Raw genomic sequence first — 16,254 nt, 5'->3', positions numbered from 1 at the left:
CAGATTTTTTTGTTTTGTTTATTGTGGAACTCTGAGAGAAGTATCTCACTTTGCTATATAGCAAAAATTAATTTTTCAGTTTGAAAGCAGATGTAACTCTTATTCGTGAAGTGAATTCAGTTTACTATATAAAATGTAAATAAAGGCAAGCTATGAGAGCTTCAGAGGTCTGAAAGCACTGCGTACTTTTTAGCAATGAACCTCATATGCTCACCTACTACTCTTGACTACTTAACCACTCACAGACAACCAGGGGAAAAGTAATAGCAACTGAAACACTTTATCTTTAAACCAGGATGTCAGGTTTATATTTTATCTGTTAAAAAAAATGTAACATGAATATATTTGACATCTACCTCAGCAAACAAATTAATGCTAATTAAATATTAATGTGTTGTAATTAGCATTAAAAATGCAATTAAACTGTGAGTAAATGGACCAGGAATAGAAAATTGTTCGACGTCTCACCGTCTGGCTTTTCATATTCTGCCTTTTGTTTTTGCAGCAAATAGAGGAAGCGGGGCAGCAGGCAGCTCCCAGACTGGCGATGCTTTGGGGAAAGCACTTGCTTCGGTGAGGAAATGTTGACCTTGGACTTCAGATGTACCGCGGCAGACGGGTGAACTTTAATCAAAAGTGGACATTTAGAATTTTAGAAAATGGATGGCAAATAGCTTTGATTTTTGGAAAGGCTAGCTTCCTTGCATAATAATCGCTGAAAAAATTGAGAGAACGCTGAAGATTCCAGCGGATGGCTGGTCTCTCCCATCTTGCAAGCGGTACTCAATTATGGATTTGTGGATATTCTTAGGGTCTTTAAGAGTATAGGTTTTCCATCCTGATGTCTTATTTTTCTCTAAAGTCACTGGGGGGCTCGTTGATTGACCAGCTAAGGCTGACTTTGCCAAAGGGCAGTTCTAAAACATTTTGAAAAAGAAACTTTTCTTGAAAAACGACCATAACCGAGGTTCATTTGTTACTTCATTGGCACTTGGCTTCTCTGCTTTGCCTGCCCACTGCCAGGAAGCTAAGACCCAGCATTTCTTCCATATTCACCAGTGACCAATGTCAGCCCTTCCTCGTCTGAGGGAGTGTACCTGGTATTGTCTTCAAAAGCTAAACGTGATCATTTGTAAATATAAGCAGAGATATGTTGCTCTGACATTTTGTCTCTTCAGTTGGGTTTTCCTTTTCATTGGGGCATAGATGCATTTGATTTATGTTAGCCTTGTGAGCTACGGAAAAGTTTTTCTTTAGCCTGAGCGTCCTCCTGCCTTGGAACCAGATACTGTAAAGGTAATGAAGAAGGAGTTGAGCAAAAATCTCAGGGTGTGATGCTGTCTGACCTCTTGTTTTGTGGAGGAAGAAAGGGAGGTTTGGTGTATCTTTGTAGCTTCATGGCCATGCAGCCAGGGGAGGAAATGGGAAGAAATGGACAGAACCAAGGTCTGTGCTGACTCAGTTCAGCTTCCCCCCCTACTATGTTTGAGCAGCTCAAGAGCTCTTCTTTTGAAAAAGTAATTAAGTTTTTCGTTTTAGAATATCGGCACTATAGTTGATTGTTAAGTGTATTTTGCACCTTGGAATTTGTGGATGAATCGTATTAATGCTTTGTAGTTTAAATTGTGGCATATTTATTCCCCATGAATGAGGATTTGTTGTTGTTGTTTTTTTCTCCCCACTGTTTTAAGATCTATTCTCCAGATCACACTAACAACAGCTTTTCATCAAACCCTTCAACTCCTGTTGGCTCGCCTCCATCTCTCTCAGGTACGGTACCGTAAATGCACTGCATCTGAGTGTCAGCTTATAGAACGGTTCCCCCTCACGCTTCCTGTGCTGCTGGGGGGAACTCACTCCCTCCAAATACTCAAAACAGAGCATTTCCCAGCAGACCAATAGGAAGGGGTGGGAGAGACAGACACGGCCGTGCGATGGTGAAGTTATTTACATCCAAAACTTTTCTTGAAAGTTCATGCGTTTAGAATGTACAGGCACTTGGGAAACTTACTTCTTAAACTTTTCTTTGCAAAAGATACTCAACAGAATAATATACTCCAACAAAAATTTCAGCGGGAAAACCAGTTCCCATCATCGGGAATAGAAATGCAGATTATGTGGTCATCAAACATAGACTATTCAAAAGGATCATTTCTCCCAGAAATTTCAGGCTTTTCAGATTCCCTCTTTAAAGTCCATGTTATTGGAAGGTTTGAAGAAAACTATAATTGTGTAAATAAATTGTGACTTAACTGTGTGGAGTTAAAGAGGATGTTTGCCGTTTACAATAGAACAAGTTAACATGACCTATGGCTTCAGACAATAAAATTATAAGTTGTTAAAAATGGTGTTAGTAAAGCGTTGCACTCTTCAGAGCTCCATTTAAAGGGCTCATTGCTCTGCCAGTATAAATGTTTCCAGAAAGACCCTGTCTGGTGCCTATCTCTGCTCTTCGGAAGGAGGATAGGTGGCTTCTTTTTAAAAAAAAAAATCATATCGGTACCTTATTGAAACCTGATCTTACCCTAACGTAGACTGTAGTCACTTGCCTGAATGTTGCTGCGTCAGTCTCTGTATTATTCCCTACATACAGCACTCCCATGACCCCATTGTAAAGTAAATTCCTTGATAAAGAATCAGAGATTTCACCTGGCCACAGTGCTTTCAGAGTTGATGGCCATGGGCTTAGGGGAGACTTAATATCAGCCTTTCCCAGCCTCCATTGACAGGAGGAGGTCGCAGAAGAAAGAGGGAAAAAGCTGGCCCTTCCAGTCCATATCTCCAGAGAGGCAGTGCTGAAACTGGGAAAGCCAGAGGTGACATGAAGAAGATAATGGTAGCACTGAAACAGTCCCCGTGGCAGGAAGTAAAGTTCAGAGTTGTACGTTTCTGGCTTAGTGCCATATTGTTAGGCTCTGGAAAGCGACCACAGGTGTCAGCATCCAAAGTCAGAGACAGACTGAGATAGTACAGTGGGGCCAGGGGTGAGGGAGTCTGAGCAGGGAGAGCTCCCACATTCCCCATTTCAAATGAAGCAACTCTAATTTTGTCTATTTTATAATATGGGAGAAGCAAGAATATTCTTGAATCTAATATAAAGTTTGAGAAACAGCTATTTCAGTCTGATGCTCTGATTTACAGATGGATGTATGAAGGCCCAGAAAGGGTATGGGATTTGCTGAAAATCTTCAGTAGTAATGTCAGAGCTCAGGCTAGAATCAGGGACTCAGAGCTCTGCCAGTCCACTTCCAGGTCAAAGTTCGGAGGGGAAGCGACAATGCACACATCGTTCCAGAAAATGCCGCAAATACCCCAAACCTGAGTAACATGCTGCATGTGGAAGACCCTGAAACAAGGCCACCTTTGAGGTCCTGGTTATCCAGCCTAAAAGATCACACGTTAGGGAGAGAGGACTTGATAAAGATCGAGAGATGGGGACAGACTGCTATTTTCACACCAAGGGCTCTGTCCAGATTTTTTCACTGAAAGTAATTGGACAAAACATTCTATTTTTATTTAGCATAAAAATACACACGTGCACACCCAGAAGTGGCAGGAAGAATGGATTTTTACAGAGCCAGCAGTATCAGGGACTGTGATTTCAGTGAGATCATAGATTTTTTTTTTCCTTTCTTCAATTATTTTCCAAGTTTTCTACATGAGCGTGTATTATTTTCAATTTAAAAGTGGTTTTTATTTTTAAATTGATAGGTTAGACATGTTCTATGTATTATAACAGCAATCTTTCTTTACCTTCAAGTTTAGTGAATCATTAAAAATGTGTTTTCTTCAGAAGAAACTACTTAATGTTGTTATATTGAGTGTTTAAATCTCTAGTGGATCTTATTTCCTTGAAAAGTTTCTGAAGGTGTATCCCTTCTTAAGGATCATTTAAAAACAAGTAGCAAAGCTGTTTTTCATTGGTGAGAGAATTTTGGTTTTAACAAATCGGCTTTGCATGAAGGTGTAATGAAAACCCCTCTTTGTGCTCTTAAAAGTACCTTGGCTGTGTAGTGATGGTTTTCCAGCAAAGGGACATTTCTCCAGCTAAAATTCACAATTAATTAAATGTTCCCTTTTACGAGGAAGCCTGAGAGAATTCTGAGTCCATGTATAGTCTACCTGTTTTACATTTAAAATGTTTTCCTTGGCCCTAAATTCTTGTATGGGCAGTTTACATGTATTTCCTTAATGTCCAGATAGAAATCAATATGCTATTTCTAAAAGAACTGTTTAAAATGTTGGTAAGGTTATCCTTAGGATTATACAGATCTCATTGCGATTCCCATTTTCCTGTCAGCAGGCACAGCTGTTTGGTCTAGAAATGGAGGACAGGCTTCATCATCTCCTAATTACGAAGGACCTTTACACTCTTTGGTAAGTTTCATCTGCTCACTTTGACCATTCTCAGGCCTGCTTCTCTTTTTCCATCCAGTTCGCTCTTCAAGAGTCTTATTTTCACTAGTAGGAACTTGTGGTTGATGTAAGCCCACGGGTTTGGTTAGAGGCAGAGTTATTAGCCTATGCTTGTTCCTGTTCGTAGACTGTAACCCAGCTCCTGCTATAGTGGAAGCCTCAGGGCTCCTGTGTATCTAGAACCAGATAAGAATCTGGGAAGGATCATGGCCTCCTCCCCTTGTTGGGGAAATACACGTGTCAGTGATTAAATACCTCTCCTGATGTCCGTGCTGGAGTTCCAGCTATTTTGTGGAGCCAGAACACTTGGAGAGTCTCTGTGTCTCTAGTTTGCTTTCCAGAATAATGGGTTTATAGGAATTTTCTTCTTGACTTCTGACTAAGAAGCCTGCTGCTTTTCTCCTCGTTCACTTTGATTCTCATGGAAATGTAGTAATTTCATTAAATTTCTCTTGTAAGGAATCGCTGAAAACTTTCCCTGGGTGTAATTAATATGATAAAAACTCACATGATGATTCAGTGTTTGACACTCCACTCAAAGGAAGTGGCTGGAAACATGCATGAAACAGCTCTGCTCTAGGCACTGTCTGGTCTGTGTATGAGTCACACAGGGAGGGGTGGCAGCAAGAGGCTGTCCTTCAGGGTTGAGTTTCCCCTTTTTCTTCCCATATTTTGAGATGGAACATGGGGGTAAGCATATCTGTTAATTTGCCTGTCTATCTGTCAGCCATTCAGGGTTTCCTTTCTTACTTTTGGCTTATGATTTAAATGAAGAGAAATCGAAAAATGAGAATACAGAGGTGGATTCTTCCTAGCGGTAGTGTGTAAGTCATCTACCTCCTCTCTTTAGCCAATAAGATGACCACAGCCGGAGACAATCAAGTGCCATCTAAGCCCCATGAATCTGCAGCTCACATCCAAATAAGCCATCATCGTTAGAAGTGTTTCTCTCCATCAGTTATTCTCTGGGACCCATTTGTCATAGCTGGGTTTTTTCCAGCTATAGAACTATAAAGACTAGGTTTATATTTCTGAGGCCCTTCCCAGGGGTCGCTAGTGGTAGACAGTGCAGGAGACGTAAGAAATGCAGGTTTGATCCCTGGGTCAAGAAGATCCCCTGGAGGAGGGCATGGCAACCCACTCCACTGTGAGTTTAAGGGAAGCCCCGTAATACCCAAGCCCACCAAGTCAGAAGGCTCTGTACCATGGACTGACTATATTTGACATACACTGTTCCTGTCAGTGGAGAATAATTTAGAAATCGTTTTTCTCATGCCGGAGAGCTGATATCTCTGCTTGCACAGCCCATCAGAAATCCGAGTGGATTCTAGCATGATCTAGCACAAAGATGCACTAGAGTTGAAGACTCAAGGTTGCAGCCCTGAGGTCACCGTTTCCTGGCAGTAGGTATTGAGCAGTTAATTGACTTAGTTTTCTTGGAGCCTCATTTGCATGTCTATGGTGGAAGGGATAATAATGTCTTTCCTGTTCGCTTACATGTGTAGAATGAGGATTCAGTGAAATGGTATCTTTTAAAGTGCACCCTGGAGATGGTTGTTTGGTATCGTTATTGGTCACACTGGAAAAAAAAAAATACATACACATCTCCATGTCCATTTTATTCGCCAAAAACTATCCTGTAGGCTTATCTAGTTGTGGAAAACTCGGATCCTAATGGCTGGGATGAAAAGATCAGTTGGTTTTTTCACTGTATAAGAGTAGTGAGTTCTATACTATAGTAAGGGCTTTGAAATAAATTAGAGGCTCCCGGTAAGCAATTCGTTTGTCTTTATGATTCCTCAGTCTTGAAATCTACCACTTTGATTGACAGAATTTTTGCAATTTTGTTCTTTAACTGTTTTGAGCCTCTGATTCCCTCTAACACACACACACACACAGGTGATAATCGATAGAAGGCAAGAAACCCAGTTAAAAATTGTTACTACTTAATAAGAAATTACAGTCTATAGGCGTTTGTTTACCTGTCCCTGATTTGATACTTAGCACTGTATCATGTGACTCAGAGGAAACCCAGGGAATATGCCTTCAAGAAGATAATTTAATTGGGAAACTATAAATAGGGCACCTTTCCATTGTTAATTTTTAAAAATCTTTAACCAGTGCCTGCCAGAATGTTCCTTAAATTCAATAAATGTTTTTTTGTTTTTTCTTTGCTAAAGTAAGTTTCAATTCTTTCAAGGTAATGCAACATAGTAAAACATATATACTTACCATGTCCCGGAAGAATTACTGACTTTGTTCACAAAAAAATAAAATTATAATTATAGTATTAACAGCTTTCACCCATTTTCTGGGAAAGTCACCATTTACTTTTATTGTCATTTTAAGGAAAATAAATTTTATTCAGAAACCCAAAATGTGGTTCGTATGAACTCAGGTTTTACTTCTGTAATCTATATCCATACTTGGAACTGAATCAAATTTCACATCACTTATCAACCAACAGCAAAGCCGAATTGAAGATCGTTTAGAAAGACTGGACGACGCTATTCACGTTCTCCGGAACCACGCGGTGGGCCCGTCCACAGCCATGCCTGGTGGTCACGGCGATATGCACGGAATCATCGGACCCTCTCACAACGGAGCAATGGGTGGTCTGGCCTCAGGGTATGGAACCGGTCTTCTCTCCGCCAACAGACACTCACTCATGGTAAGGGATGGGGTGAAACTCAGATGCTAGTTAACATGCAGAATTAGAATTTCTAGCTCAAATAATACTGCTGCAACTTTTTCTTTTTTTAACAGCTTTATTGAGATAAAATTTAACCTACAATTCACCCATTTCAGTTTCACAGTGTACTTACTGTGTTCTCCATGTATTCACAAGATGGTGCCATCACCACCAGAGTAATTTACCCCCCGCGACGAGAAATCCTCATGTCTGTCAGCCATCACTCTCCAGCCTCCCCCTTACAACTAATAATCTCCTTTCTGACTCCAGATTTGCCTATTCTAGAGATTTCCTAAACGTGGAATCCCGCAGTATGTGATGGTCCTTTCTGATGGGCTTTTATCACTTAGCATAGTGCGCTCAAGGTTTATATAAATTTTGTCCTTTATCAGAGCATCATTCAGTTTTTATTCCCCCAAAATTCCATTGTTTGGAAAAGACCCTGATGCTGGGAGGGATTGGGGGCAGGAGGAGAAGGGGACGACAGAGGATGAGATGGCTGGATGGCATCACTGACTCGATGGACGTGAGTCTGAGTGAACTCCGGGAGTTGGTGATGGACAGGGAGGCCTGGCGTGCTGCGATTCATGGGGTCGCAAAGAGTCGGACACAACTGAGTGACTGAACTGAACTGAAATTCCATTGTACAGATATACATTAAATGTATCCACTCATCAGGTGATGGGTATTTGGGTTATTTCCAGTCTTCGGCTATTAGGAACAATGCTCCTATGAACATTAGTGTACAAGTTTTTTGTGTGGATACATCGTTGCTTTTCACTTACGGATAAGCCTAGGCGATCCATTGCTGAGGTCATGGCCTGTATGTTCAGTTCTTCACAATGACTACAGCTAAAGGACCCGACTCAGGCTCATGCTACATCGCTTGGGTTTCACATGAGAATTGGTTGGGTTTACTGTTTTTGTTTAAGAAGTCAAATCAATATCTTTTGCTCCTGAGTATGGTTTACAATGCGTAGGGTCACGAAGAGTCAGATAGGACTGAAACAACTTAGTATGCACGTGGGAGGTCGAAATACACGGTGTGTCTGTCTTAATAGATGATGTGGGACCGTGGAATTTAAGTACATCGTAGTTTTACCACTCCCAATTTATGAAAAAGTATTGGAGTAAGGTTTAAGCAGATTTGTCCACATTGCAGTTGAAATTTCAATTTTCCCATTACTTCTGGAAAGGACTTGAGAGTGCATCCCTTTTTCAGGTGATTATCAGATTCAGCAAATCTCCCTAATAAAACGTTAAATGATGACAAGTAATGAGGTCAACACATGGGTGAAGAACTTAACATGAGTAGTGGTTAGTGATTCTATGTAATTCTGCTCTTTACAAATGCCTGTCTTCAGCAAACACCTTAGTGTCCTGTTTTGTTCCTTACAGGCTCTCAAAAAGTTGTGTTTATGAAGGTCTGTTTTCCATTATCACTAAGCATCTCTTATTTAAAGACGATTCCAAAAGGAGAATGCAAAATAAGCACAGGTTATTCTGAGGCTCTTTAAGTTGTCTTCTTCAGAAGTATTCCTCTGCCCTCCTTTCCATTTCTCTTAATAAAAGATTAAGAGTCCCATCCTGAGCTGTATATTATGAAAACCTGCAACCAATTTGAAACCAAAAATACTGCTTTATAAATAGAAGCAATGAACTCACTTCTAAAACGTGGAAAGATATTTTTGAATGCCAAAGCTAAATCTTTTTTTTTTTTTTTTTGCTTTTCCTAGACTCTACCCTCAAAATTCCTCATTGAGTAAAAATTGTTTGTCTATTCGTGGCAGTTGCTAAGAGTTTAACAAAAGGAAAATCTAGATTTTAATTTAGCTTGGCCTCAGGTAACATGCTAAATACACTGGGGATGCATATTATATGAGGTTTCAGTTTGTACAGCTCTTTTTTAAACTATAATGTTTAAACAATACTGCTTTTAATTAAGAAATCTGGCTTTATTAAAAGCCAGATCTGTGACTTATAACCATTTCTGTATATCTGCTCTCAATCAAGAGAAAAATAGTTTAATTTCTGTAGCTGTGTTCGTTTTGCATATGTTAAACGGATGCAGCATGCACCCAGGGCGTTGCTTCAGAGACAGTTTTGTTTTTTGGGTTTTTTTTCCATAAATATGTAAAGTTTGCTCTTAAATAGCAGATGTAGGTTAAGTGGATCTTTAAAATAATGAACTCTACAGAGATTCTTTTTTGGAACCATTTGACCTTTGAATTGCCTCCTCTTTGATTTGGAGGTGGGATATGAGGAGGACACCAGAGTCATCTTTGGGGATGGGAAGTTAGACCAACCCAGGGGGAGCAGAAGGGGAGAGAATGCTACTCAGCAATAGATAAGGGGAAATAACCAGCCAGTATTACACAGGAACGTCTTTGATTTGATTTTTAAAGTGGGGGGGAAAATGGCAAAGCAATAAAATTGCTAGTGTCACTGATGAAGGGGCGTGCACACTCACTCTTCTGAAGATGCTTAGAATTCAGTCAAGGGCGACTGCAGAGCCATCTGCATCCATAGCGCAATTCCCTAACCACAGTAGGACAGCCTGCTGCCCTGTGAGCCAAGAGTGCCTTTACAGTCTTTCTCCTTTTTTCTCGAAAATATTCAGGGCGCCCACAGCGTCTGAGCGCCTCAGCCCACAGCCCCAACGTGTGCGCAGAAGATCACATCCTTGTTTCTTGCCGTGTGCAAACCGGTATGAATTTTCAAACAAAAGCATCAGAACAAAGGAAATAGTTTTTGAATTTAGTCAGTCTGAAGCTAGCCTTTGACCATTTGATGCATTCCACAATAAAAAGGAAGTTGAAGGGGAAGGGAAAAAAAAAAGCACCCTCCTTCCCCCCCAAACAACAACAACAAAAAAAATAATTCAAGGAGGATGCTGGTAATGTTTTCCACATTTGAATTTTAATACATGAAACAGGCTATAAACTGGTGGCCAGCTGCAGTAAATAAAGTAGCAGTGGGAGGTACACACCGGAAACTCCGTCCGGCGCGGGTGGGAGTCTCATTCCCAGCTACACACCTTCGGTTGTTGTTCTGGAGTGGAAACGAGTTGCAGTAACTTAACACCCATCCCAGGGCTGGTTTTGTTTTGAGCAAATCTCCTTTAGAACTCTCCTTAATAATTCCTTCTGATTAAAGAACAGATAGCTTTGAATTCTCTTGACCTCGGTCCCCTCCCTGTTCCCTCTCTCCCTGCCTTCCAAAAATCAAAACAAAATGGCTTGATCACTTGGAAGATGATAGAAGCATTTCTTTCTGCAGCAGCTTGCAGTCGTGGTTCTGCCTGGGCTATTATGTTATCTCATTTAATTGCTAACATATTGTACGTAGCTTTTGATTCATAAAATGTTTTCCTTGGAGTTCTGAAGTAGGTCTTCAGTGAATTACTAAGTATTAGGATAATGAAAGGGATTTTTTTTTTTTTTTTTTCACAGCAGCATGGCTCATAACACTCGAGCGAATGTTGCTTCTTACGGGCTTTCTAGATGATATTATTTGGCCATGCTCTTTTCTGCTCAGAAACCTTCCCCAGCTTTCCATTATGCACAAGATAAAGACATATGTCTTCGCCTAGCTTTTTAAGCCCATAACCATTTACCAGAAAGTGTTATGCTTTGCTATTCCAATGCAGAAAGTTTTCCGGCAAGACCAGCCTCTGCATATGACCAGAACTTGACCAGAATGTCCTCGCTATGCCTTGTTTTGTGTCTATGTGGCTTGGCCTGCTCTAACCACTTCTCTCTGTCCATCTCATTCTCACCCATTCTCAAAGCTCTCACTCAAATTCTGCCTCTTCCAGGAAGCCTTCCCTTGTTAGCTCCACCTGGGAGAGTGGTTTTCTTTGCCCTTCTCATAGCACTGTGAAGCAATCCACTGGCTGGCTGTGATTCTACCCTCTTATGCATAGCTGTGTGTCCTTTGTTGTGGGCCTGCATGCCTACTCAGTTGCTCAGTCAGGTCAGGCTCTGTGCAGCCCCGTGGACTATAGCCTGCCAGGCTCCTCTGTCCATGGGATTTTCCAGGCAAGAACACTGGAATGGGTTGCCCTTTCTCCTCCTGGGGCTCTTCCAACCCAGGGACCGAACCCTCATATCCTGCATCAGCAGACAAATTCTTTACTACTGAGCCACCTGGGATGCCCTGTTTATCTTCTGTAAGTCTGACTTTGCCTAACCAACTGGACTGTAAATTCCTTGAGTACCATGTATTACATGTAACACATTTTGTTTCCCTCCCAGTAAGTAAATCATCAGTCAAAACAGAAGAAAGGAAACCTTCTAAAGACTTAGTCTTGTTAGTCTCAAGTCAGGGAACTAGACTTAAACTCTGGGGACATAGACTCTAAATTCTGTGCTGCATCTTACAATTATGAGCATTCCTCAGGCAAGGTCTGTAGTTACACCTTTTAAGAACTAATTTTATGTGGTTAGAATTCACAGTTTTCAAATCTTAAGTGTTGGTCAGCAAGAAAGAAGTTTCTAGATATCTTATGGCCAGGTCCCCAGAGCAGCTCTCTACCCACCTGTAAAGTGTGGGAGCATGCTAGGTTAAATTGTCCAAATACTTTTTTTGTTTATCCTCTGTAAAGGGTTTTTTTAAATTAATGTTTATTGGAGTCTAATTGCTTTGTATTACAGTCTAGTTTCTACTGTGCAGCAAGGTGAATCAGCTGTGCATACACATATATCCCCTCTTTTTGGATTTCCTTCCCATTTAAGTGCTTATTCTTAAATCAAGGCATCTTGCTAAGTGGTCAAAGGTATGAGCTCTCCTTACCAGGGTGGTCAGAGTAGTACAGTTTAAATTATGAAGTTATTTTTCTTAACTAACCTCCCAGTTTTCTAAGGGAATCAAAACAGAAATTTCAGAACCTGGGAGAATAAAGAAACAGCTGGGTTCATCACTATCCTGGTTAGAAACTCTTATCGAGACATCAGTCCCTTCTATGCCTCAGAGATCAATTCTGATCATCAGATTTGATCTAAATCAAAAGTCTAAATCACTGGATTTGTGATAAGTTATTGAAATGGCCATTTTCCAGATATGTCTCTCTGTTACTCGTGCATTATTCAGATCCACAAATGAGCCCTGAAAACAGGTCTTTCAGATGACCTCATCTCCTCTGTTAATGAGCAAGATTGAAACCCACATCAAAAATATCTTTATATGGTTCTGTTCCCCTCCTGATCCCTCCATCAGTAGAGTCAGCAGTGGTGGGATCACTCAGCTGAAAAGCTCCTATACTATTAATACATCATGTTAGTGTGGTTCCCAGACCCTTTTTGCTTAAGGCCCATCTATTCATTTCAGAAACGTTTACCAAGTCATTGGTAAATGACTTAGAGCCTACCAAGTTCCAGGCTCTATGCTAAGACGTGGTTTCTGCCATCAGGGGGTTCCCAGTCTCATAGGATATGATATATATTTAAAAACAGGCTGCTGCAGCAATGTCCTAAGACTCATAGGAGAGCGGGGACTCAGCTCTTAACCACAGGCTGGAGGGATCAGGTTGTCGCTTGGTAGGAGCAGTCATCTCCTGAGGACCTCGTCGCCCAAGATGACCGAGGGCTGGGGGCGCCCTGTGAAACTTGCCACCCACACTGTTCTCCACCGCATCACCTGAGGCCTCTTGTTAGACTCCTGGGTGACTGTGCGGCACACACTTCAGAAACGACGGCTACGAGCCTGTCTTAGCCTGTGTTCCCGCTTTTCAGTGATGTTTTTAGTGTGACTTTGGATTACGAAGATTTATCAGAAGAACAGTCATTAGGTGAAGAAGCACCTTTTAATTTCACTGACACCAAACACGTATGAGAGCTTTTACCACTCAGGACTTGAGAGGACAAGCAGTTTAAATTCTGCTTTCACAGTTCTTAAGAATCAAGACCATTGGATTTTAGGTGCTGAAAGCACCGCGGAAGTCACTTAGCCCGTTACTTTTATTTTACTGCGGAAGACTGAGGCCCCAAAAGGGGAAGTGACTCAGGTATGGATACTGTCTGGTTAATGGCCGAGCTAGGATTAGAAACCAGGCAAGCCAGCAGCGGGACCAGCACTCTCTGTACTAAAGATTACACCACTGCAGCCAGCTTCCTCTCCAACCCAGTGCTGTAGCAATTTCAAAACTGTGGCTGGTGTTAATAATACATATGTTCTGTTAACTAACGAAATCCAGGAAACCTCTTCAGCTGCCCCTTGGCTCTTTGCACCATGTTGCTGTCTAGTTCTGCCACTCAGCTTTGGCAACAGGAGAGCTCATCGGACACTGATGTGATTCCATGGGCAGCGTGCACTGGTACATCGTAATGGAAGTAGCAGTGGTCAGAAAACTCCGTTTCAACATGGACCTCTTCAACAAATCTGTGATCCCTAGAGGTTTAGGCATCTTCAACCTTGTTCCTCTTGGGTTTTCAAGGATTTTCATTCCATAAGTTTCTGTGTATATTTGAGCACATACTTCATTTCTAAGCAATTATTACCACAAAGTCTCAGGGACCTTAAGAAGTCATCTCCATCTATAAATGTCCCTCTATAAATTCCCTGCCAAGCAGTGAACAATTCTCCATCAGCCTCCTTCCTCCAAGGCTGAGTAGCTCTAAATGACCACAGAGCCCATTTCCATCAAACTGTAGAAAATTCTTCCTTATGTCCAGCCCAAATTAATATCCCTGAATGTGAAGGTTTTATTTTTCTGCCCATTGGAGTGATCTGTAAATCAGCTCAACAAATACTTGAGTACATTTCAACTGTTTAAATATAGTCTGATCTTTTTTTTCCTTAAGGCTAGACATCCGTATCTTCAAATATTTATCCTAAAGAAAAGTTCTGACTCTGTCACTTTCCACCACATTCTTCCCAGTTTAAAAAGAAAGCTCCCCTCACCCCTGGGACGTTTTAGTGTGTAGAATCTCAAAATTTGAACATGGTGCCCGAGGAGTCATCAGCAGACTTGGGTGGTGGTTCTTGTTCATTCACTCAGTCATATCCCAACTCTTTGCAACCCCATGGATTGCAGCACACCAGGCTTCCTTGTCCTTCACCATCTCCCAGAGCTTGCTCAAGCTCAGGTCCATCGAGTCAGTGATGCCATCCAACCATCCCGTCCTCTGTCGTCCCCTTCCCTTCTCACCTTCAATCTTTCCCAGCATCCAGGTCTTTTCCAGTCAGTCAGTTCTTTGCATCAGGTGGCCAAAGTATGAGAGCTTCAGCTTTAACATCAGTCCTTTCAATGAATATTCAGGGTTGATTTCCTTTAGGATGGGCTGGTTGGATCTCCTTGCTGTCCAAGGGACTCTCAAGAGCCTTCTCCAGTACCACAGTTCGAAAACATCAGGTCTTTGGCACTCAGCCTTCTTTATGGTCTACCTTTCACATCCATACATGACCACTGGGAAAACTATAGCTTTGACTATGTGGACTTGGATGGATCTATCTCCAAATCCATTCAACACATATCTTCAGTAAAGGCCACTCAGCAGTATCCTATTGGCAGTATTTGATGACATCATCATCCTGCTGCCAGATACTGCACTTGTGATCAGCAGAGATCCATCAGCCAGCCACATGTCTGTCAACTGGCTTTGTACGCTTGTTGTTATACCAGTACAGAACTCCACGTAATGCCTTTAAATTTCATACAGCAGCCTTTAGTCTGTACCAACATCTCCTTTAGGTCCTCATTCCCATGAATGAGGTTTATACAGAAAGACTTGTTCTTCTGGAACAGGAATGAGTTGGAGAGCTCATTGCCTCTCTTTCAGAGCACTTCAGTCAGTTCAGTTCAGTCACTCAGTCGTGTCCAACTCTTTGCGACCCCATGAATTGCAGCACGCCAGGCCTCCCTGTCCATCACCAACTCCTGGAGTTCACTCAAACTTACGTCCATCGAGTCGGTAATGCCATCCAGCCATCTCATCCTCTGTCATCCCCTTCTCCTCCTGCCCTCAATCCCTCCCAGCATCAGAGTCTTTTCCAATGAGTCAACTCTTCGCATGAGGTAGCCAAAGTACTGGAGTTTCAGCTTTAGCATCATTCTTTACAAAGAACACCCAGGACTGATCTCCTTTAGAATGGACTGGTTGGATCTCCTTGAGGTCCAAGGGACTCTCAAGAGTCTTCTCCAACACCACAATTCAAAAGCATCAGTTCTTTGGCACTCAGCTTTCTTCACAGTCCAACTCTCACATCCATACGTTAGCACTGGAAAAACCATAGCCTTGACTAGACAGACCTTTGTTGGCAAAGTAATGTCTCTGCTTTTGAATATGCTGTCTAGGTTGGTCATAACTTTCCTTCCAAGGAGTAAGCATCTTTTAATTTCATGGCTGCAATAACCATCTGCAGTGATTTTGGAGGCAAAAAAAAAATAAAGTCTGACACTGTTTCCACTCTTTCACCATCTATTTCCCAGGAAGTGATGGGACCAGATGCCATGATCTTCATTTTCTGAATGTTGAGCTTTAAGCCAACTTTTTCACTCTCCTCTTTCACTTTCATCAAGAGGCTTTTGAGTTCCTCTTCACTTTCTGCCATAAGGGTGGTGTCATTTACATAGCTGAGGTTATTGATATTTCTCCCAGCAGTCTTGATTCCAGCTTGTGCTTCTTCCAGCCCAATATTTCTCATGATGTACTCTGCATCTAAGTTAAATAAGCAGGGTGACAATATACAGCCTTGACGTCCTCCTTTTCCTATTGGGAACCAGTCTGTTGTTCCATGTCAGAGCACTTAGGAATCATCTTTTAAATTACATGTTATAGGATTTCACCCAAGATCTTAGTCTTCTCCATCATCCATCTATAGCTTCTATGTTGAATTTTTTTTTTCTTTAATGTGGATATTTGCCTATCTGTAGCATTCCACCATCTCTCCCAATCTCCACAATTATCAAAAATTTCTGAAAGCAGATTAGCAACCTTAACTGTAAGGTTTTATCTGTATCCATATTGTTCTTTAAGAAAATTTGGTTGCGGGGCGGGGGGAGGCAGAGAGGAAAAATAGCTTGAAGAAATTCTCTTTATATGTATTTTTTAAAAATTGGTGTCAGCTTTATTGAGCTATTATTAACATCTAACATAGGTAAGTTTAAGGTGTACAACACAACGCTTTGATCCATGTATATATTACAA

General features: G+C 41.4%; 1 protein-coding gene across 1 annotated transcript in view; it reads left to right on the top strand.

Moving 5' to 3' along the window:
• TCF4 (transcription factor 4) overlaps positions 1-16,254 on the top strand; it is a 376,786-nt gene that overhangs the window by 340,571 nt on the left and 19,961 nt on the right. Inside the window, exons 12-15 of the mRNA XM_052660570.1 lie at positions 506-573; positions 1,692-1,770; positions 4,301-4,377; positions 6,884-7,087. Of these exons, the coding sequence (XP_052516530.1) occupies positions 506-573; positions 1,692-1,770; positions 4,301-4,377; positions 6,884-7,087 (428 nt within the window). The remainder of the gene's footprint in view (positions 1-505; positions 574-1,691; positions 1,771-4,300; positions 4,378-6,883; positions 7,088-16,254) is intronic.

The sequence above is a fragment of the Budorcas taxicolor genome, chromosome 22, assembly GCF_023091745.1.
Source record: "Budorcas taxicolor isolate Tak-1 chromosome 22, Takin1.1, whole genome shotgun sequence".
NCBI classification, from domain to species: domain Eukaryota; kingdom Metazoa; phylum Chordata; class Mammalia; order Artiodactyla; family Bovidae; genus Budorcas; species Budorcas taxicolor.
This window is presented reverse-complemented; position numbering and strand designations above follow the sequence as displayed.